The following is a 22,812-nucleotide window of genomic DNA, read 5'->3' on the forward strand; positions in this document are numbered from 1 at the left end:
TTATGGACCTGCACATGACAATATTCTAAAAGAATCAGGTGTGCTTATGTCCACATGTATCTTGGGAACCAGGTTCAAGCCACATTTTGATACAAAAAATACAAACATCTGGAGGAAGAGGTACAAATTAAGAGAAAGGAATACAACATGTGTAGTAGATACTCATTATAACAAGGTGTTCAAATGACCTGAAAAAATGGGTATTCACAAACATTGATAATGATCTCAGTCTATTCTTTTTAATAAAAATATGTTATAAACTACGAAACAAGCAAAGACACATTTGTTTACCCAGCAAGACTAAATGTTTATTTAGAAATAACATCAAAGAAAACCCTTGCAAACGCCATACAAGAAAACCTCCAATAGAGAAAATATACAGTAAGATAAATGTCAATAAAATAATAATCACAAAGCAAATACAAAATTCACTATCAATAAAATGGTAAAAGTGAACACCAAAAAGATAATATTCTGTCACAGCCATTGACTATACACTGCATTGATTTTACGGATAAGGATTGTGTGATTTTTTTGTAGAAATGACCACTCGCCCTGTCTTGTTCGACTTTGAAAAGGTGACAATAACAACGCGGTTGGTGAAAGCTGGAGCATTCCGGTAACGCCTGCAGGCATGCACACTGAAATGGCACAATGTCACACCGGGGCCATGATGCTGTGCTACAACCCACTCCAAAAATAACTTCAAATGTCATGAAGATAACAATTTTGTTTTTGGTTGTTTTTTTACAATTTGACATTTATATTGCAGGGAACGGACGATATAAAATGTAGGCTCTGGCATAGTCAGAGGACCAAAGCTTAACTTTGACTAAAACTCCATTAAAACTTGTCCTGTGTGTAAGAAACAAGTAATCTTATGACCAAATATGCTCTCAGCCTAGGATTATAAAAAGAAGAGGGGTCACTATCCTGAAAGTAGTTCAACTCTAGGAGACAGAATTAGCGTCAACTGTGTAAATAAATGGATTAGTCAGACCCAGGCTTGATTTAACATTTTCCAGCAACGTATTCACCGAGAAGAGACTGTCTGCTGTTTCTTATTTTCCAGAGGCTGTCTTTAAGTCTCACATTGTCTCCCTGTGTTGGCTACTTTCAAACGCTTGCATGACCAATCCTCTTGAAATCCTGTCCTTACTCCGGCAGGCAGCCAGAGGATGTCTCCATCATGTCTCAGACACATCCCTCCTCTGTCACACTGAAGACACATGGCTGCAGGGTACACACTCCTCATAAGTCACCAAAGTGACATGTTGCTCGTCACACCACACAGGCAAATGGTAACAGATGGAGAATGGCAAAAATAAATCAAATTGCAGGATCAATTAAATGATTGTCTGCTATTCATGAGGTTATCTCCAATTATGAACTGTAACCTTAAAGCCACGTTGGGTAAATGTCAAGAATATCATGTCAATCAAGATTTATGCACATCATGTGAGCCAGATCTAAAAAAAAATTTAAAAAACGTCTATTATAACCACACAATGAATACCTAAAAATGACATCAGTCTGTGCGATCCTTACGGTATAATTCGAACATGAACATATCATTAAACATTAACATTTATTTAACTACTAGCTAATAAAAAGGTGACTGATGTAGAAATAACAACTATCATGAGCTTAATTGCATTCAGTGCTCACCAGTGACAAATACATTGAGACAAAAGGTCACAACACAGAAGCAATATGTAGAGTGACACCTCCATCGGTTCATTGAACACCGCTGAGTGGAGCGGGCTGCCCCTGTCTGGATGGTGAACATACTCAGCTCTACTGCCTCCAGAAATCCAAATAAACAAAACAACTCGGTGATGTTTTCTGTGTGACTGGCCACGTGTGTTATCATGCATGTTTTTAACCACCATACAGTATGAAAATGTGTGGAGCATGTGAGGCGGTGATTTGCTGTGCATCAAGTGACTATATATTTGTGTGCCCAGCTGTTTTGGGGTTGGTGCCCTGTGAGACGTTATTCAGGAAGTATTTTTGGGAAAGCCTGTTTAGCAGGAGAAGAGCCAGCAATCCAATCTTCGAATCAGCACAGTTCTAATGTGGAAGCCAGAGACAGGGAGGGGTTGAAGCCAAAACTTCTCCGACCATTAAGTCTGCAGGTGATGGTGCACAGCGCAGAGGCAAAGGGATTACAGGAGAGGGATAGGAGGGCATGGGAGTGAAATCCTCACACAAGGGGGCTCATGAGTTGTCTGAGGGTACGTGCTCCTCAAAGCCCTCACTCTCCCTAACCAGCGCCCTCTCCAGGATGACACGACCCTCCTTGTACCGCTGACTGTCCTCAGTAGCAAACTCATAGATCCAACCCAGCTTGCTGTTGCAGTTCTTGCAGCTGACGTCCCTCACCATGTGTCTGCCGGTTAGCATCACTCTGTCCTGCACCTCGCTGTACTGGAGGTTCACCACCTGTTGAGTTAAGAAACAACCATGAATTATAGGAGGGAACTATATACTGGGTCTGCTTATGCTGTTTAATTAGCATTGGACCTTTATCAATGATGTTTCTGTACCTTGTTGAAGAGGAAAGCTCTGCCTGTGGCTCCTGTGAAGCGTGTTGAGATGAGCTCAGACCTGTTGGTCAGGATGGTGTCACAGTTGGCACAGGAGAAGAGGCGGGTGCCGCCAATGTGGTCCAGGAAGATGCGCCCCATCGTCAATTCTCTGGGAGTTACTGAAGTGAAGAGAAAATAATAGCAAGAGAAAATGTACTTTAAATAAAACACTATAGGCAGTAACACATAATACAATACCCTAAAGCAAAAGGTGAGCTCTAAGAGGTTTGTCAACACTGTTTATAATGTGGTAGCTACTCCTACAACATACAGTAGCTGGGTGTGAGTGGCAATTGTGGGCACTGATGTAAATGAATGATCAGTTAGGCTATGGGATGTATATGTACTAAGTCTTTCTTACAACCTTGTGAGGCTTTTACTTAAGCCTTGTAAACCTACAAATCAGACTACCTTTTGTAAATTGCCACACAATGCGTTGACTGAATTTCAAGTGTGTCTGCTGGTGGATTATGACGAAAGTAGTTCATTCAGAGATTCTATCAAATCAATGTAGTGTGTGTTGGTCCTTAACAGCACTACATAAGCACCTGCCGATCCAAACCAACTAGTTTGAAAACTTCTGTTTAACAATGTTTCAAAATACTTTCCTGAAAATGATCTATATTGAAATATTTATCAGAAAAATAAATCAAATGGCATGTTTTGAGAAGATTTTATTCATACCACTAACAATATTAATTTACTTAAGTTAACATATTTCATTATGAATGTTTTTGTAATTGTCTTTCTCCTGAAAGATATTTGTGAACAATGCACCAAAAAACTGTATAAAAGGCAACATAAGGAAACTTAGAAAAGTAACCAACAAAAATATAACGTTACAGTTGACTGTTTTTCAAAGAAATAAAAACATTATGAGCTCAAGGTATTTTCCTAAAATATATATGTTTTAGTTGTTTTAGTTAACCACCCTTGCCGTACTATCGTTAGCTCCTTGTTGAGCCTCTGACAGATCTCAACAGGAACTTTTTGTTCCTGACTCGCCTGTCATGAGGACTGCTGGCTGTAGATGGCAGCTGAGCTTTGAATGGTGCTAAAAAATAAAAGCCATCATCAAGAATACAAATAAATAAACTGTTCTAAAAAAATAACTAATTTCGACTCACTAACAAAAAGGGAAAAAGTCTGCTAGTTTCTTCCGAGGTCTTGGCATATTATCTGAACGGTGTCGTAGTGATTACCAAGTCAAATAAAGCTAACGATACGTTAGCAGTCCAGCTAACAGCCGTATCAACGGCAAACTAGGAACAAGATGAACAACAACACGTATATCTCTGCTTATTTCCAAATGACGGATTCCTACCTTTACAAGTTGTTTAAGAGGCACACAATGTCCCCACCAGATAGGATGTCACCGATGTTTTAAGTGTATTTCAGACGCTTATCTGTTGTTTTTACCGTCGTCGTCGCGGCTTTGTTGTTCTTTTTCAGCTGTTCCTCTATGCGCTTCATCTGGTGTCAACATCCGGTGATGACGTAGAGCCTTGTGCTGCAGCTGCGCCACAAGATGTCAGCAGAGCGGAGGGAATACAATGAGGGAAAGCTGGTTCAGGTGAAGCAGCGCTAAACAAAATAGGCTTGTTTGAGACGAGCTGCGGCTCGCCTCGAAAGTAGACGAGAATAGCCGATCGCAGCCGGGGGAGGTCTCAAAAAGCTCGCCTGAAGTCGGACAGCTCGGAGTCGGCTTGTTCTTCTACTTCTCTCGGTTTTTTGGCGGATTGCAAACAACTTTAAGGTGCATCCGCCACCTCCGGAGTCGGCTTGACTCGGTTTGCATTTATAAAGAATGCACACGTGTGTTTAATCGTTAATGTCAGATATGTACTAAGTAAATACATGTGTTCCTGCTCAAGATTAGATTCAACTTTATTGTTATTGCACATATTACAGGTACTGAGACAACGAAATGCAGCTTCTAACCAGGAGTGCATAAAGCAGTAAAGTGAAAAGTAATGTACACAATCTACAGAATAACATATAAAATGAATTGAATGATGAATAAACAGTGAGGGTTATGAATACACTAGATATACAGTAGCCTATGAGCAGTATGAACAGTGTGTATGAATATGCTAAGATATATAAAGTATGAAAACGGTAAGCAGTGCAGGGCCGCCCCTGGCCAACTTGGGGCCCCAAGCAACATTGTGAGATGAGGCCCAACCGACAGGAGTGAAAACATTTTTTTTGGAAACAAAGTAGGCAACTTTGCAAATAAAATTCCTGTTTATTATTATTATCAACACAGTTACTTTTGTATACAGTGAGGTAAATGGTAAATGTGCATGTATGTCGTTCAGTATGCGTTGACAGGTGAATATGTCTGCATTTCCTGCCAAATACTAGCCTCAAAAAGAATAAAAGATAATTAATGCAAATAAACTACTTCTACTACTAATAATAATAATAATCAATTCAATAATATAAATACTACATTATTTTATTATAATATAGTTGTGATATAGTCAATACAAAACATGTTTATTACATGCTCAAAAACTGATATTTCTTAAATCTGTATTAAAATGTAGTTCCCTCTGTCAGCAATGTATCAACAACTACACACACATTTCTATCAGTATTTCTCTGTGTTGTGGTTGACATGATGATGACTGTTAGCAGTTAAGGGGAGAGGCTGAGCATCACCATGAAATGTGCAAATTGACATAAAAATGAATAAAAGGGGAAAAAATGCTCCATGTTTTTTAGGCTGTAAACTTTAACTCTTATGTAAGCCAACTAGACAGACAGTTTATCACTATTCCTCCTGTACATTAGCAGATAAAAGGCATCACATACTTGAATGAATGTTAAATAAAGAATGCTGGAAATAACTGCATCTCCATTAGCCTATATGCTCTGCAGAGACTGCCTTCTTCTATATCATTAACATTTCCCCGGTTATCTAGGCCCTTTTTGTTTTTGTTGTTGTTGTTGTTTGATGTATATATGTCACACTGTACCTCGAGAAACGATATTTCGATATTTCTGGATGTACAACATGTAGAATTCTTGACAATAAAGTTGACTTTGACTTCATGTCGTGAATTGCAGCTGATGTTTTAATATGGCAATTGGCAATTTGACAACATTCGCAAGTTGTACATTTGACTCATACAATAATCCACCTTCGAGTGATGCTATAGTTTCTTCATGTTTTGGTTTTTTTCCCTCTTGCTTGCGCCGGACTGAAACTGTCTTTTCACCGACATCTCTTCACCTGCACTAGTGGCCGTATCAAAGCCGTGATTGGTCAGATGTCGATTCATTGCAACGGTGTCGGGTTACAGACGTGCTCCCTTTGTCACCTCTCACGTGTCAGCGGGGGTAAGCGGAGAACTGCGCGGAGAACTGAGCACAGCAGCTGAGGCCCTTTGGGCGGGGCCCCCTGCGCAAGGCGGGGCCCCATGCAGCCTGCGTGATTGGCCTGTATAGGGGCGGCCCTGTGCAAGTTTGTATAAAATATATAGATATTAATTTCATGATGATAAACATTGTGGAACAATGAGGACAAATGTGACTGGAAGTGGCGACGTAAAACTGACGCAAAACAACAACAAACATTTTGCCGAGCCAATTGTAGAGTTATATTTCGTATATGGCTTCGCCCTCTAAGGCTATCGCTATTGGGTAATCCCCCGAGAGGGGTCTGCCTGCAGACCTCCACTGTCAGGACAGTTCCGGTGCAGACCTCCACTGTCAGGACACCTCCACTGTCAGTACAGGAAGTGACTATTCTGACGAACACGTTTTTTTCCCAGCCCACCGAAGGACTCGTCTGATGGTTTTTGCAAATCAGTAAGGTAAGGTGCGTGACCTGTTTGCACTATCCAAAACAATGAATGCAGTCTAAATGTATTGTTTCGCAGACAAAACAACATTTATCGATTTGTGACCCGCTCTATCGAAATCAGTCGGAAGTCGCAACGGCTTATTTCAAAATAAACGTGGATTTACGTAAAAAACTATTTTTCGGGGTTCGGGTGTTTTATTTGATTTTAAACAAACAAAGTCTTGGCTTTCAGAATATGAAACTTTTATTTCCAAAATTACACGATAAATACATGTTTGACCTCTCCCTCGCAATCTGCTCTTCCGCACACCTCCCTCCGGCTGAAATTAGGAATGTAAGAGTATAGTAATCATAGATAACATGGCAGGGTCCGTTACAGTTTGTTTTCATCTGATGTCAATTAAACAAAGTCTTGGCTTTCAGAATATTAAACTTGTTTCGGCAAATTCAGGTGATAAATACAACTTTGAAGCTTGTAACGGCATAATTACAAGCGGAGAACGGAGTAACTTAACGTCACTGCAGGCATAACAACAGCCGGTGTTTCTCGTGAGTGTTTTCCCCAGGAAACAAACACAATACACACAAACGCAAAATTACGCAAAATTACACACACACACACACACACACACACACACACACACACACACACACACACACACACACACACACACACACACACACACACACACACACACACACACACACACACACACACTCGCGAGCTTCCCCTCCAAATGAAAATATCTTCCCTCCGTAGTATTTTGATCATTTGCTCCGCTAATAATCAATCAGATCGATGGATTCCAGAGAAGAGGAAACTTTAAAGGCCTTTTTCTCAAAATGATGACTCGGTGACAGTCATTATATAATGTGACATATTTCGCTTAATATTTGGAGTACAAAAACAATCCTGATATCATTAGAAAGCTAGGAATAGCTAAGAGAGGCTGTCAAGCTTTGGGAGGAAAAACCTGACGAATGTGACGAGGATGAGATGGACGCAATCTTGGAGCCATTCAAGTTTAGGTTTGAACATATGGAAGACATGTGGACCTTCTTAAACGAGATCAGAGAAAAAAGAGGGTATCTGGCATTCTGTGAATGCATTTCTGTTGTTTGAATAAAGGGCAACAGGAAGTTGGAACACTTTGTCAGTTTTTATGTGTTTTGCTTTGTTTTGTTTTTCAATGAAGCATTTGATAATTCACCTTGATTATACCATGAACACCACAGAGGAATGTTGGTTTACTTTAACATAAGCCTTTTATTGTCTCCCGCATCACACCACAAGGGCAATTTAGGAGTCCATCAAGGGGATCTAGCAGAAAAAATAACTACCAAATATGAAAATAATTGACATTTTAATACACAATGGAATCTAAAATGGATATAATTTCTAGCAAATTGTTTAATATGCAGATTCTTAATCCAATAGTGCAGTAAAGGGAGAAATAAAGTAGTGAAGTGAAACAGTATATTGTAATAGCAAACAATAATTAGACTATAGAGCTGTAAGTAACATAATTATACATAACATTTTCAGGCTTATGACATAAATAAGAGGCTAATAATTTTAAGAAAATAAATATGGTTTTAACTAACTTATACTGCCCTCTTAAGTGGTGTCATGCTGACATAGTTAAAATATGTATCATACAAGTAGACAAATCATCTTGTTATATCAAATACCCACAGCTGTCGGTTAATCATATCATAGTAGGCCTATATCGTCTTTATTTTTATGTTATTATTCAAAGATAAATAAGGAAGTGTGTGTTATATGGAAGAGGTTTCAGCTCCGATTATTACATCAAAGAGGCTTAATGTTTTCTATTATTTTTATTTCACTATGTGGACGGTGTCAAGGTCTAATTTTGACCGAATTAATCAGTAGCGGGTGTAACTAAAATACAAGATGTCGTCTTGTATTTTACAAGATATATATAAATATATAGCCTACGATTTTATTTCGTATTTGCGTGCATTTCCTGTTTCGGAACTGATATTAACTACAATACAAGGTGTCCCTATATATATATATATATATATATATGCGGCGGAGGTTCCAGCTGGGAACCTCCACCCCGCTGCGGGACCCGTGAGACCCCTGGACGGTGCGTCTTGGTCACGCTTCATATCGGCCGGCCCGGGAAGGAAGAGACACGCAGAGTGGGGGAAGTCCCCCGCCCCACCCCTACGAAGCAAACCCTCCCGGCCATCAGAGTCTAACCCGCAGTTCGGAGGAACCGACCGTCAGAGCACCGGCACTAGGCCGGGCCGGCGCGGAGGCCCTCCGACAGTGGGTCGCGTTTGCCATTCGATCAGTGAGGGGAGAAAAATGCAACAAAAATGGTCAAAATCCGTTAATATATGGATGAGTGGCCGAAAATAGGCACTCGTGAGGCGGGCAGTCCCCTGTCAACTCCCGTTACATTCCTCCATGGTGTCTTTTGAGCGAAAAACTTTTACGAGAACCAGGCTGGGGGGTGAAAAGGGCTTGACCAAGGCCGACCCAAAGTGCACGGTGGGTGGACTCATCACCTCCGTGATGAGTCTCCATTGTGATTCGGTGGGCCGGGAAAAAAAACGTGTTCGTCAGAATCGTTCTTATTATACATCCATGGGTCTGCAGGCAGGCTCCCATGAATCCCCCTGCGCCCCCGCGCAGCACTGAAAACTTGTAGTCCACGCCCACCCGCAAGGTGGGCCCCACCCTCGGGCCTCCTTCCGGTATAAATAGGAAAGCGGCCCGGCAATCTGCTCCCTCTTTTCTTCAGCAAACCAGCACAGTTACTGAAGCACAGCAATTGAGAATCATCATGAGCAACAACTGCGTCCGCGATTGTCCATCATGTGGCTCTGGGTTCATAATGAGTTATGACCAGCAGAGATAAAAGCAGTATGCGAATCCTGCCTGGGGTCAGAGCACGCGTACGTGGCTCTAAACCAGCAGGTAGCATGCACACACTGCGCCCGTCTCCCCTCGGGCGACAGGAAGCGGAGAGCGGGCCGCTCTTGCTGCTGCGGCCGAGGAGGACGATTGGCCCGTCCAGGCTTACGAGCCGCGGACGGGGCCTCATGTCCCTGGGGCCGAGTGCCGGGCAGGAGTCCGAAGAAAAGCAACTCCTGCCCCGCCTCCCTCCACGGTTCACCGTGCGGTTCTCCCCTCCCTCCTCTCCTCCGGACGGGGGAGACAGAGTCGGAGCAGGGTGCCAGCTTGGCGGACGATCATGCTTTCCCCCTCTCCGTCACCACAGCGCGGCGGCGAATAACATCGCGCTGCTCTCCAACTCGGTGGTGACACTGGTAGAGCGGTCCACCACCGAGGCAGAGGAAATCAGCAAGGCGGCCAGCACGGCGCTCATTCTGTGCGCATCCGTTGCTGTCTCCCAGGCGAGGATTTCCACGTGGGTGACACAGATCCAGCCCCACCTCTGTCGGAAGGAGGCGTCTGTTACGGAGACGGCCAGAAAAGTACTGGACGCTCCAATCAGCCCGGACGGGCTGTTCGTACCCCAGTTGCACGCCATGGTGGATCCAGTGGCGGCCGGCCCATAGGGGCGCTAGGGGCGCCGCCCCACCTCTTCCCACATACAAAAATATATATATAAAAAAAATAATTAAATTCAAAAATATATATTAAAAAAATATATATATTTTATATTTTTATTTTTAATGAATGTATAATCTACAATAAAATCTCGTTTAAAATTGTGTTACGATGTCTAAAGTTACTGATAAGTCACATGTTTCCTGCCTGGCCTTGCCCATGGCATTAGTCTATCATTACCGGGCGGAGCCCCCGAGCCAAACAGCAGCAACCAGCACGTTGCAAAAGTGTCAATAGTAAACTGTGCCGCCGAAACATAATTTCAGCCAATCAGCGCTGTCAAATATTTTGGTCACGTGGGCGCTCACGTTGGCGCCCACGTTGCTTACGTGCGTTGACATGAGTTGTTTTTTAGACTCGTGAGTGACCAAGGTGACGCAGTATTTGGATGAGAATGGTGTGCAGGTGGAGTCGGCGGACCGGACCGAGGTCCGCACCCAATAGACCTATCGCTAAACCACGCCCCAAATAGAATTTGTCCAATCATATCACAGCGAAAATCCCTCCTGACAGAAAACTCGGACATCACCAGAAAAGCCGTTTGTGGGGCGCATCAAACCAAAACCAGACGTCTGTGATCGAAACCACTGTGAAGAGTTCAGTTTCTATGTTTATTATCTAGCTAATATCTGATGGTGAAACGCTGTGCGTGGGGTACCTGTAATTTCGGACACCAGGTACCCTGAAAGACTGGATGGAGGAGTATATTTCGTACCTTTTCCGAAGCCCAAAAGAAAACTCGACAAATGCAAGCGGTGGATTATGCTGTGTCGTCAACCACATACACAACTGAATGTGAAGACAATTATCAAGGACACTTATGTTTGCTCAAAGGTAAGGTCAATTCATAAAGACATCATATTTGACGGTATGTATTAGAAACGTAGACCAAACTATTAGTTTGCTAACGATTGACTTTGACTGCCAACTAGCTAGCGTATATCCAGCCCAGCTAGCTAACGTTAGCTGCCAACTTGTTAGCCAGCTAACTAGCTACAGTGTTATCAACATCAACGTTTGCTGTCTGACTTTTCGTCCTCGCTAGTTAGCTGGTGTTTTTAGCTAACTTTTGCTAACTGTCTTTTCACCTCAAAGCACTTCAGAGATGGGAAGCCAACTCTGGAATATCAGATCCCATCCTATGGAAGCAAACAAGAGACAGAAGTATTTGAATTTTATTAGACACCGAATTTATAGCATTGAAAATAATTACTTTGAAAATCATGAATCTGAATTTGTTTTGCTCCGAATTTACCTATGTGAAATAAAAATGTAAAAATTCAAGTTAAAAAAATTCGAATGTTCAAATTCAGATCCTAAAAATTCAAGTGAAAAAAAAATTCGACGTCAAATATTTCGGTGTTTAAATTCGATGTAAAAAAATTCGGTGTGTAAAATTCGACGTCAAAAATTGCGATGGAGCCTCATCCGGGCTACTCAGACAGGATAAGCAATCGAGCCCTAATGCAATCAAACCGACTTCTGGCCTATCAGAGCCAAGCGGCAAACCCCGGGACAGTGCGGTGAAGCCCAATGCTGCAAACTGTAGGCGATGGATGCAGATGGGAGCAATTCCCGTAGACCCTTTGTTAAAATGTCCAACTTAACATAAGAAAATGAACATGTTTCTAGCCTGGATCTACAAAAACATATTCTGTATATAGTTAGATTCCCCCTTCATGACAACGGGACTGCTGCTCCTAGCTCCGTTAGCTCCGTGATGCTACAGCGGCTCAGCTCATGAGGAGAACACTACTTGAACTCGGCCGTGTTTGTTGTGTTGGTTCCTGGTGGACTATTCGTCATGCAAATATAGGATCTATCTGCGGTTGAAACAGACCGGCCATGAATGCAGTTTCTTCGGTAAGTCAACCCTGCGTACTTTATGTTATGTTACTGGGGTTTTTATTAAGCTAACGTTAATGAATGTTTAGAGTTGGGGTAGCATTTGAGCAATCGTAGCTCCATCTGTGCTAACGATGCTATGCGTAGCATCCAAGAGTGTAAAACATTAAGTGGGATGCTACTGTATACCAGAAGGCTTCTGTGCGAGGTTGCTAAAATAAGGTCATCCTTGTACGTTAGATAGTTAGTTTGCTAGTTAGGTTACTGTATGCATTGTTAAGGTTCGTTTAAATTCGCTATGCTCTACTATAGCATAAAATAGACTAGCTAACGTCAACGTATTGTTGAAGAGAGGCTTAGTGTATATTAAATCAACCTCACAATGAAATATGTGTACCTTTTTTAAAATATGAACGTCACATTTCAAGATGGTCCAGAAATAACGCTCCCTTAGATATTGTAATATGGTTTGTTGAACTGGAGTTATTTATTGCAGCTAACCGCCTATCCGACGAACGACCCAAACATTGTTGTTTTTAATATTATTACCAATGCCTCTTTTAATTGTATTATCATCACACTTGAGAAACAGCCTCATCGTGGCTGTAGAACAGAACATGTAACTTAATTCCTGCATTTAAGGACGATGAATAGCGTAGTCAATGCTTTAGTGACAAGGAAATGATTTGTTTAAATATTAGATATGACGTTATCTGTGACTTCAGTGGAAATGAAGCTTATCCATTGCATTTGTTCAATAGGTTTGTGTCTTACCCTTACGTGTGTGATACATATGAATATGGCATATGAAAACAAATTAATTTGACTGACTCATGAAAACCTCGTCCAAAGTAACAGTAAAATAAAAAGGACCTACACAATAATACTCAAATCAAACTGATACAGTATAAGGACTGTGATATCCAGCAATTTCTTAAGTATAACAATAAGATTATGACCTGTTTTTAAAAGAAGATAAAAAGTTGTTTGCATGGAAAGAAGTCTGTAACCCATGCATGTAACTTTACATCTGTTTGTTCAAAGTGTCCTCAAGGTGATCCAGACAGGCTGGACCAGAGGAGGAGAGACAGATCTGGAGTCCTAACAGCAGAGAACTTCAGCACGGATTCCAAGGTACACCTTTTTCATGCTTTACAAAGAATGCATAAAGTAATGACTCAATACACTGATAGACATGCCATTAAACATGGCTGAATACTAGATCCCCTACACATCAGTGATGTTGAGTGGACTTTATTAGCAAAAGGTTACATTTACATTTTACCAAGCAACATCACATAGTGAGAGCTGCGACCCTTTGTCTTTCAGTGAGACAACCGGACAGAGCAAGCTTCCACAGTTGCACTAAGTTTTGATAACAGTTAAATATTATTTTAATAATACATTTATTTCAATGTTGATGAATTTAGAACGGTTGATTCATAATCTGATTATCTTTGTAGTACACTGTTGGATTTAAAAAACACATTCAAATAAAAAAATCATTATATTTATGAACAAACAAACACACCTCTTTCTTAAATAACACACTTGCTCTGCAATAATATGTTTTTTGATATTTCTGTTAGGAAAGGACACGCCTGAGAGACAGGACTGCTTCACCATGTTCTCTTTCTCTGAGGGTCCAGAAGAACATCCAAGAGGGAAAGGAGAAGCTGATGTGATGAGATTAAGAGCAGTACAGGACATTCACTAAGAGACACTTGTATTGTAACACAAAGACCTGCACACTGACTAGTTTTCTAGTCTAACAGGAACTTCATTTGTGTTGTTTTGTGTTTTACGTGGCACCTCAGAGACAGTGTGATTATTGTCAGGCCTATAAAGTTTGGCAAAAAAAAAGTCAGCTGATCAAATGCATTTGCCTCACTTTATGAGCTTCACATCACTTGTGCCTTGTGCCTTGAGTTTGGAACGTCATAAATAAATGGTGCCAATCTTCAGTCAGATGTGAATGTGTAATCTAACATTTTCAGTAAGAATAACGGACAAAAGGAGTGCAAATACAATTTATTGAAATGTGAACTAAAAGTTATCAAGCATGAACCATCACCATTTTTTTTTTAAATAAAAACGAAATAATATACATAAGTTACACTCAATGTTAATCTGTTAATTGACAGACTAGGCCTGTGCAGGTGGTAACAGCTATGCCCAGCATGGGCTAAGTTCTGTAGGTGGTGCAGGTCCTCCTCCATCAGGTCTGGTCCTCCTCCATCAGGTCTGCAGGGTCTTTCCCTGCGAGGAGGACTCCTCGCAGGGAAAGACCCTCAGCCCTCTCCGGCCAAAGCAACAGACAGGACGTTCATAAAGCTGAGGTCTCCCTCAAAGTCTCTAATCATCCATCCTGTGAATATGAGAGGGGAACAAATAGTGTAATAGATGCTTTGGACAATAAGAAATATAAAGTTAACTGTTGAGTTGCTCAGTTTTTTAGATTGACAGGGTTTAATAACACAAACAAAAGGAGAGAAATAAAGATTGGTCTTTCAATAAATTGTGTTGATTTTGTCTTTTGAATTGTTTGTCTGAAGTCAAGTAGCTAGAACTGTTACTTGTAGTTTGAATGATACAGTCTGGTTATAATGTGTGGAGGAGGCATCACAGGTAAGAGTACCATTTGTTGTGTTCCATCCACAACAAATTGATGTTTGTGTATTTATTTATCTACTATTTCTTGAATCATTGCTGTCAGTCCAAAACAAGAGATTTTGTTTTGGTAACATTTAAAAAAAAAAAAAAAAAAACATTATCTCTTTTCCACTATACTATCTTGAATACTTTAGTTTTTACGTCACTACATTTAACTAACAGCTTTAACATTGTAAAGGTGTTACTTTGGACTCTGGGTAATTATGACCGCATGTCCTACTCAGAGCCCTAGAGTCTCTCGGGCTCTGGTCCTACTATTTTGAGAGTTTGAACAAACCAGACCTTCATCTATTAATGTAGAAAATAGTTGGCACATTACACCATTATGAAAGTAATAATTAGTTAGCTCATTGTTCAAATGAGCTCCAACTACAAAAGTTAAGTCAACTCGTGCATCGGTAATAACAATAAATCAAATAATATAATATAATAGTATAACTTGTGTCTACTTTAAATACTCTAACAACACTTTCCTAATTATACTAGCATACTTTTACTAAAGTAACATTAACATGTTTAAATGCAGGGCTTTTGTAAGAGAGTATTTCGTATAGTGTAGCATGGTCTACTTGACTTATCTAACCGAAGTGATCGTTACGTTACTTTGCAAACCGCCCCCCCCCCCCACACACACACACACACACACAAAAGGACACGGTAACGTTGTGATTCACTTCAATTAATGATAACTACGGAGCTTGCTAACAGCAAGGCACAAGGCTACTTCACTCATTTAGCTAGCTAATGTAAGATACAAATGCTGTCGAGCCCTCACTGCTTGTAAGATAAAGAGCACAAACTGACTACTTACCCGAGCGGCGAGCCCCGCTGTTCTCCGTCATTTTTCTCCCGGGTTGTTGTGATCACATGACTGACAAAGCCGTGCTCTGATAGGCCAAGTCAGTTTGATTGCATTAGGGCTCGATTGCTTATCCTGTCTGAGTAGCCCGGATGATGCTGCATCGCAATTTTGGACATCCAATTTTATACACCGAATTTTTTTACATCGAATTTTTTGACGTCGAATTTTTGGGATCTGAATTTGAACATTCGAATTGTTTTCACTTGAATTTTTACATTTTTATTTCACATAGGTAAATTCGGAGCAAAAACATTCAGATACATGATTTTCAAAGTAATTATTTTCAATGCTATAAATTCGGTGTCTAATAAAATTCAAATACTTCTGTCTCTTGTTTGCTTCCATATGAATGCTATCTTTTGTTTCCCATGCTTGCTCTTCAAACAGCCGGGGACAGATACGATCTGTTCAGAAACTAGACAAAAGTTACACAAATACAAACCACAGACTGTCTGTGTCATGGAGAATACAGTCGCTGGTTTATTTATGTCTGTATAGGCCGTTGTTGTGAGTGTGGACGGTCGGAGCATATATAACGTTAGCTTAGCCAAGCTCCATTCAGAAAACAAGCATTCTAAAAGGTTTTTCGCCTGCCATCTGTCTGCAGACTTGTCAAAGCATTAATTCATGGTTTTTACAAACCGGTATCAGTATGTTGTTACGTCGGCATCATTTAGAAACGTGTATTACAATTTAATCACGGTAAAATATGTTCATTTTGTTGTAGTTGTAGCTCCCGAGCCAGCGCGTCTTGTTTGAATGATGCGAGTAAACACAGCTGGCAGCCGCGGTGAAACTCGAGCGACTAGAGCAGCGGTGGCCAACCTGCGGCTCTCGAGCCGCATGCGGCTCTTTGCCTAGTTTCATGCGGCTCTTCAGTTCATATCGAATTGTATATGTGTGAGTTTGGGGGAGAGACACTGACTCCTGACTAGTGTTGCACGGTGTACCGATACTTGAAAGGTACAGCGATACCCTGCCGTTAAAAACGTTACGATTCCTCCGTTTCATTAGTATCGGTACTTTAAGAATGACGGGGAAAAGTACTCCGGTGAGAAAGCGCCGTTTTAATAAGAGCCGTGTGTGTTCAGCGCTCTGCTTCCACTCCCTGCACTGCAGCCGTGCCTGCAGTCCCTCCCTCTCAAGCACGCTCTAAGTGCCTCCCCTCTCAAGCACGCTCTAAGTCCCTCCCCTCTCAAGCACGCTCTAAGTGCCTCCCCTCTCTCGTGCACGCGCTAGCTGCCAGAGCATGTGAGAAAACGAGAAGCATGGCTGCAAGTGGGAGTGCAACTGCCGCTGAGCCTCGGCTTGTTGACAAAAAAGACGCCAGAAGCTAAATTTGGAAGTATTTGAGCTATATCTCTGACAGTGAGGGCAAGCCTACGGACACCATGAGGCCTGTCTGTAAGAAATGTATTAATTTTATTGAATACGAATTCTTGTCATTTATTTTATTTATTGTTCTCATTGTTTAAAAGTTTGTGTTATGGTTCTGGTGTGAAATAAAGCACAATAATTACATTTAAGACTGTTTCCCCTTTTTTTAAGAAAAGTATTGAAAAATAATCGGAATCGCAATTCTTGACTTGGTATCGAAACCAAAATGTTGGTACCGTGACAACACCAGCTACTCCTGACAGTTAAACCTGATATTTAGTAGGTCGGTTAAGTATTGAATGCTGATAATTCTGACGTAATTTGGCCGGTCAAAGTTGTTTGGGCTCGGATAAAATCGCTCCGTTACTTTCGTCCCGTGTTACTTTCGTCCCGGCTCTCCCTATGTGTGTATGTGTGGTGTCAGGCGTCAGTATGAGAGGATGACAGCGCGTCTAATTTTGATGTGGCCCAAGAGCCAATTACAATAATACCTGCGATGCAGTGAACCAATCACCTCTGAGGGGGGGAAAACCTATCGTTGATTAAACACTATCCAGTGTTACCCCTACCATTGTGTTGGAGGGGCGCTGCGCCCCGCCAACGGAGCCCCGCGCCCCCCCCCCCCTGAAATTCAAGGTGTTTAAAAAATATATATAATTTTTTTTTTTTAAATATATATATAGCACCAAATTGCAAATAATCTATAACTACTGTCACTTTTCACATTGAACTTGTGCTCTTTTATTAAATAAACTAAACGCTTTCATTTGAAGTTGTGAGTTTAGTGTTTTTGACCCTAAGAAACACTGATGCAATAATCAATAACAATAATCCACAGCTCCTCTCTCTGCTCCAGAGGATTTAAAAAATATATATCCCAATGCCACAAAAATGCATCAGTGACGTGGTTGAAATCTTGTCTCCAGAAAACAAAAAACTGAAACAAGCGGTATCAGTGACTGTGTGTTTGATGTGGCTCTTTGCAGTAACATAGAAAAAATGTGGCTCTTAACCTCTGACTGGTTGGCCACCCCTGGACTAGAGCGATGCGATAGGAGCGTCGCGAATATTCGCATCGCGTCCGGTCTGAACGCAGCATTAAAGCGAGCTCCGCGCTGCACTGGAAACGCGCCATTACATCACCAGAAGTCCTAATTTAAGGGGTAATTTCTCCCCAAAAAAAATTGTTTACTCACTATATCAACAGCCCCACCAAAAATATTTTCCACCAGCCGCCACTGGTGGAGTCCATGAAGACGACCGCGGAACAGGCGGACGGCATTCGCCAGCATGTACAGCTGGCTCCAGCCTGCTGAGCGCCCACAGCGGCACCTACGCCCGCAGCAGCTGCGGCGTCCATGCCGGCCACAGGAGGCCGCAAGCGGAGAGACGCCCACAGCAACCGCCTCGGCATCAGACTCGCCCTTCGGCGGCTGCAGGGGCTCCGTCCCACGTCTCCGCTCCCCCACCACCCCAGAGACAGGGTCTCCCGGCGGTGAGTCAAAGGGGAGTGAGGCTCCCTCGCTCCTGGTCTGCTCCGCGAGAGCCTCCGAGGAAGCAGAGCCGGTAATTAAACCGGTCTCACAAAAAAACGTGTAATTCTACAAAAACGCCTCTGAAATTGTAAGATGCTTACGTTTTTTTTCACCATTCATTCCAATGGCTGGCGTCTATGTCACGTGATCTTCAACTTTCTCCCTGCAGAAAAAAAAACATGGCCGACCTTCGTTTTATTCTCGGTGTAAAATGCCTATTTTAAGGTATTTTAGTTAACATTCCTGGAGGTATACACAAAGTTTTACATTCATTGCATAACTACACCATTTGTGAATGTCAATAAACCTTAGAAAATCTTGAAAGGGATGTGCAAAATAGTCATTATATACAGTCTTTAATTAACTATTAGTAGAGAATAACGAGTAATGAACATACTTTATAGGGATTCTATTCATGTCTAATAATACAAATAATGAAATTCAATAACATGCTTTAACCACTAGGTGTCCCTTTATATCAGGTGTGCACGTTTATGGTGTAAATACAGCCTATCTACCAATTGGATCAAATATAAAAGTCAGCCGAATTAGTGTTGATACTGCAAGGAGATGTATTGTGTGAAAATAAATGTAAGATGTTGTTTAATTACTGATATATTTATGATCCATGTCACGTTTCCAGTTCATCATGTTTGTCTCATCAAGGCTCTATAAATAGAGAACTACAGCAGATATGTAACATTTAATGCAGCCGAACCGTGTATTACAATGCCATTATGTGATGACTTTCAAAGAGAAAAGCAGTGGACCAACACTAATAACGGTGTTGGTAACGGAAAATAACGTATCTATTGTGGTGATTGACATTATTCACCCACGGATCTATGGGTTAGGCCAGGGTATTGTTCTGCACGGACATTTTAGTGAGCCGGACTTCCTGTCTCCGCCGGTCCGATGTGTTTTGAGATGCTAAATAAAAGTCTAGCTTGGACCTTTTGATTTTGTTAAACTAATAGGACTACGTTTGCACTGTGGACCAACACTATACATTGACGGGGAAGGGGGTAGCAATAAAGATAACACCATTTTACACAACATAACAGAAATAATATCGATAGCAGCGTCCCTAGCAACCATCTTGGTAACAATGAAAGCGTTGTATAGACACAATTTCCTGAAGTAATCTTCGTAATAACTAGCAAACTAAAGATCATGTACAACCACTGCACACATAATCTTAAATAACAACTCATATTTCTCGCATGAAATGACATCAAAACGCATTTTAATGGCCAAACTAACCTTAAAATAGGCATTTTACACCGAGAATAAAACGAAGGTCGGCCATGTTTTTTTTTCTGCAGGGAGAAATTTGAAGATCACGTGACATAGAAGCCAGCCATTGGAATGAATGGTGAAAAAAAACGTAGGCATCTTACAATTTCAGAGGCGTTTTTGTAGATATACTACGTCCTACGTTGTGGACCAACGTAGTTATTACAGGTTTTTTTGTGAGACTGGGTTGTTTTAACCTATCGGTTAATAACCTGTAGAGCTCGCGGCATTCGTCTGTCCGAGATACGCCTCCGTGACGGTCATAATAACCCATGAGCGCCATTATAACGCCTCATGTGGACAGCACTGCGCACACCTCCACTCGTCCCCTGAGCGTGTACACGCCTCATGATGACAGCCGGAGTGAAACGCAGCGTGTGGAGACTTCCTCGCAGCCCTTTGGCCTCACGGGCAGCGGCGGCGAGGGCAATGGCGTGGCTCGTCACCATGACGACCATTACAGCACATCACAGAGAAGCTAGAACGGGGGAATGAGCATTATTCCAGGCTGAGTGCCCCCTGTGCTTCTAGTGCCGGGCGGACCCAGTGGGGCGCAGACTACATCATGCTTCGCCCTTAACCCAATAGCGATAGCCTTAGAGGGCGAAGCCATATACGAAATAGAACTGAGGTTACCTACTGTAACCCCAGCTTCTATGAGTAAATGGCGCAGCCCTCTAAGTGCGGGGCCCCACTGGCTCTACGAATAGCTGAAGAAAAGTAATTTTGTATGGGAGCAGATTGCCGGGCCTCCTTCCTATTTATACCGGAAGGAGGCCCGAGGGTGGGGCCCACCTTGCGGGTGGGCGTGGACTACACGTTTTCAGTGCTGGGCGGGGGCGCAGGGGAATTACCCAATAGCGATAGACTTAGAGGGCTGTGCCATTTACTCATAGAAACTGGGGTTACAGTAGGTAACCTCAGTTTCATCAGCAGCACGGGGTAAAAACCACCAATGAGCGCTCTGCTCGAGATACCAGCGAGACGTTTCCCATCAAGCATTTCTCTTCCGCAGTCCGTGGAGAGAAACTGCGCCGCGTCTCGCTCTCAAGTCTGCGGGCGGCTTTGTCCCGCGAGATTTCAACGTCTCATGTAGGCGGGCCTCCAGAGCAAGTCGGACAAAATGACTAACCATCATGCAACGCACTAGCAAGACGTTGATCGCAACTGCGCAGGTCTGCGCAGGTCTCGCTTGTCTCAAACAAGCCTATTATGAATGTAAGCGGATATGTCGGGACAGAATTTATTTTACCGGACAAATTTGAAACTTACCGGTCATGTTTCAATAATAATAATAAGAATGGTGTAGCAAAGTTTCCGTTGGCAGGTAATCACCGGACTATGACCGGATATGCTGATGTTTAAAACTCAGTTAATGGGAGTCATTTTTATATTGCTTCAGTTTATAATCGTTACAGATCGAAAAGTTCAGATTCATTTTTCAATAAATGATTCCACAAACATCATTATTACATTCAAACAAACTACTTGTAGTAGATGAAGTACATTATTCAAAAGTTTACATTAACTTTGGATAATAACACGGGAGAAACGGATCCTCTCTTTTCCCCTCTCCCTGACAGCCCGTCAGTTTCTCATGCAGCGCGCTAAACAGTGGGCGGGGATTCAGGTGATTATGCAGCAGCTGATCTGATCTCTCTCTCGGGTCCGGTTATACTTCACTCGCGTTTATGTCCATATCGATCAGATCCAGCTCTGCTGATCGCCTTTATAGAGAGCACCGATCAAACTATTAAGAGTGAATATCGGCCGATAATGACCGGCGGACGATCGATCGGAGCATCCCTTATTATTACCAGCAGGTTTTGAATTTACCGGGTTTTAATGAATTTTACCAGATAAAAACTGGTGATTACCGGCTAACGGAAACCCTGATGTGCGACTCTCACATCTATGTTGTTAAAAAAAAAAGAATATTTTTTTTATTTTTGCTTCTCAAAATTACGGGCCACATATTATTGCTGGCGGGCCAACAATGGCCCGCGGGCCGCCTGTTGCCGACCCATGCTATAGACTGTTATTAAAATGATTTGAAGTAAATTAAGTTTTTATCAAATTTCAGGATAATGATACCATATTCTTAACATTTTGCTAAAACAAGACTTTAAATCTGCAGCCATAGTAGCAGCCTTGTGAATATCAGTACTTTTTAAAGCACCAGAAAACAAAATGGTTGGAATAATAGAATGGGGACAGACATACAAATCTATTTCCAAAATAATTGTCACTACTTTATAATGGTCATTTGACCATAAATGCACCACGAATTGGAATATGAACTGCTGGAAAAATTGAAAACTGAAATGACAGCGTGGCATCCCCCTAAATTTGGCTTGAGAGTTTATCCGTCAGAAAGACCAGCTCTTAGTAAATCACAGTAGAAAGTCTTCATAGACACAAAACAATTTACCAACCGAAATGTATTTCAGTCCTATCTTAAGACTGAAAATGTACAACCAATAGACATATTTGTAATTTGTGAACAATTTATTGTAAAAAATAGGAGAAAACCGGAGGTCCCGGAGAAAACCCATGCAGACACGGCTCCTGCTCCTCACAGGAAGTGCTGTGCTGCCCATAGAAGTAACTGGGAAGTTTTGCACTGAATCTCCAGAGAGCTTGAAGGACTTTTAAACACCCATGTCAGAGTTAAGGGAAATGAAGCTGCTGATGTTGAACTGACAGAGTGAGTTTCATTGGAAAACCTTCACAGACTACTTCACTCCTCGCCCTGCCCAGGCACACAGAAGCAGGAGAAGAAATTCCTCCTCATCCTGGAGAAGAATCCTCTGATTCCCTTCTTCTTTTTCTTCCTGGGCTCGCTGACCACTGAAAATAAAAATTATAGTTAGTGTTTTAATCAACTTTGAAGAAATGGGGTTTGGAAAAATGCGACAATTCAGAAAATGGTGAGGTAAATATTTCCTACCAGGTGCGGGCAAAGGCTCTTCGCTGCTGGACTTGGGAGCTTCGGAATGGCCTTTTCCAATAACCGATATGCTTATTTCCCAATCTTCATCAGTGATTGATTCCAGTTTAATTTCAGGTGCAATTTCAGCCTTCACGGAGCTGGGGGTATCTCCCTGCACAGTCTGGGTCCTACACAAACACACAAACACTTACAGGGTCATTGTTGGTTCATACAAGATCAAAAGGTCTAGATTGTATTGAAACTGACATTGTCA

General features: G+C 41.9%; 2 protein-coding genes across 2 annotated transcripts in view; one reads left to right on the forward strand and one right to left on the reverse strand.

Moving 5' to 3' along the window:
- Nucleotides 1–282: 282 nt before the first annotated feature.
- LOC117552453 (protein yippee-like 5) lies at nucleotides 283–4,073 on the reverse strand. Its single transcript, XM_034226245.1, has 3 exons — nucleotides 3,916–4,073; nucleotides 2,550–2,710; nucleotides 283–2,445 (listed from the first exon to the last, which is right to left on the reverse strand). The coding sequence occupies exons 2-3, from the start codon at nucleotides 2,688–2,690 to the stop codon at nucleotides 2,221–2,223; spliced, it is 366 nt and encodes a 121-aa protein (XP_034082136.1). The 5' UTR covers nucleotides 2,691–2,710; nucleotides 3,916–4,073; the 3' UTR covers nucleotides 283–2,220.
- A 2,229-nt stretch (nucleotides 4,074–6,302) lies between these two features.
- The window catches only part of plb1 (phospholipase B1), a 50,893-nt gene continuing 34,383 nt past the window's right edge, over nucleotides 6,303–22,812 (forward strand). The window contains exon 1 of the mRNA XM_034227287.1: nucleotides 6,303–6,415. The gene's annotated coding sequence lies outside the window, so the exon portion shown is untranslated. The remainder of the gene's footprint in view (nucleotides 6,416–22,812) is intronic.

This window comes from Gymnodraco acuticeps, unplaced genomic scaffold (assembly GCF_902827175.1).
Source record: "Gymnodraco acuticeps unplaced genomic scaffold, fGymAcu1.1, whole genome shotgun sequence".
NCBI classification, from domain to species: domain Eukaryota; kingdom Metazoa; phylum Chordata; class Actinopteri; order Perciformes; family Bathydraconidae; genus Gymnodraco; species Gymnodraco acuticeps.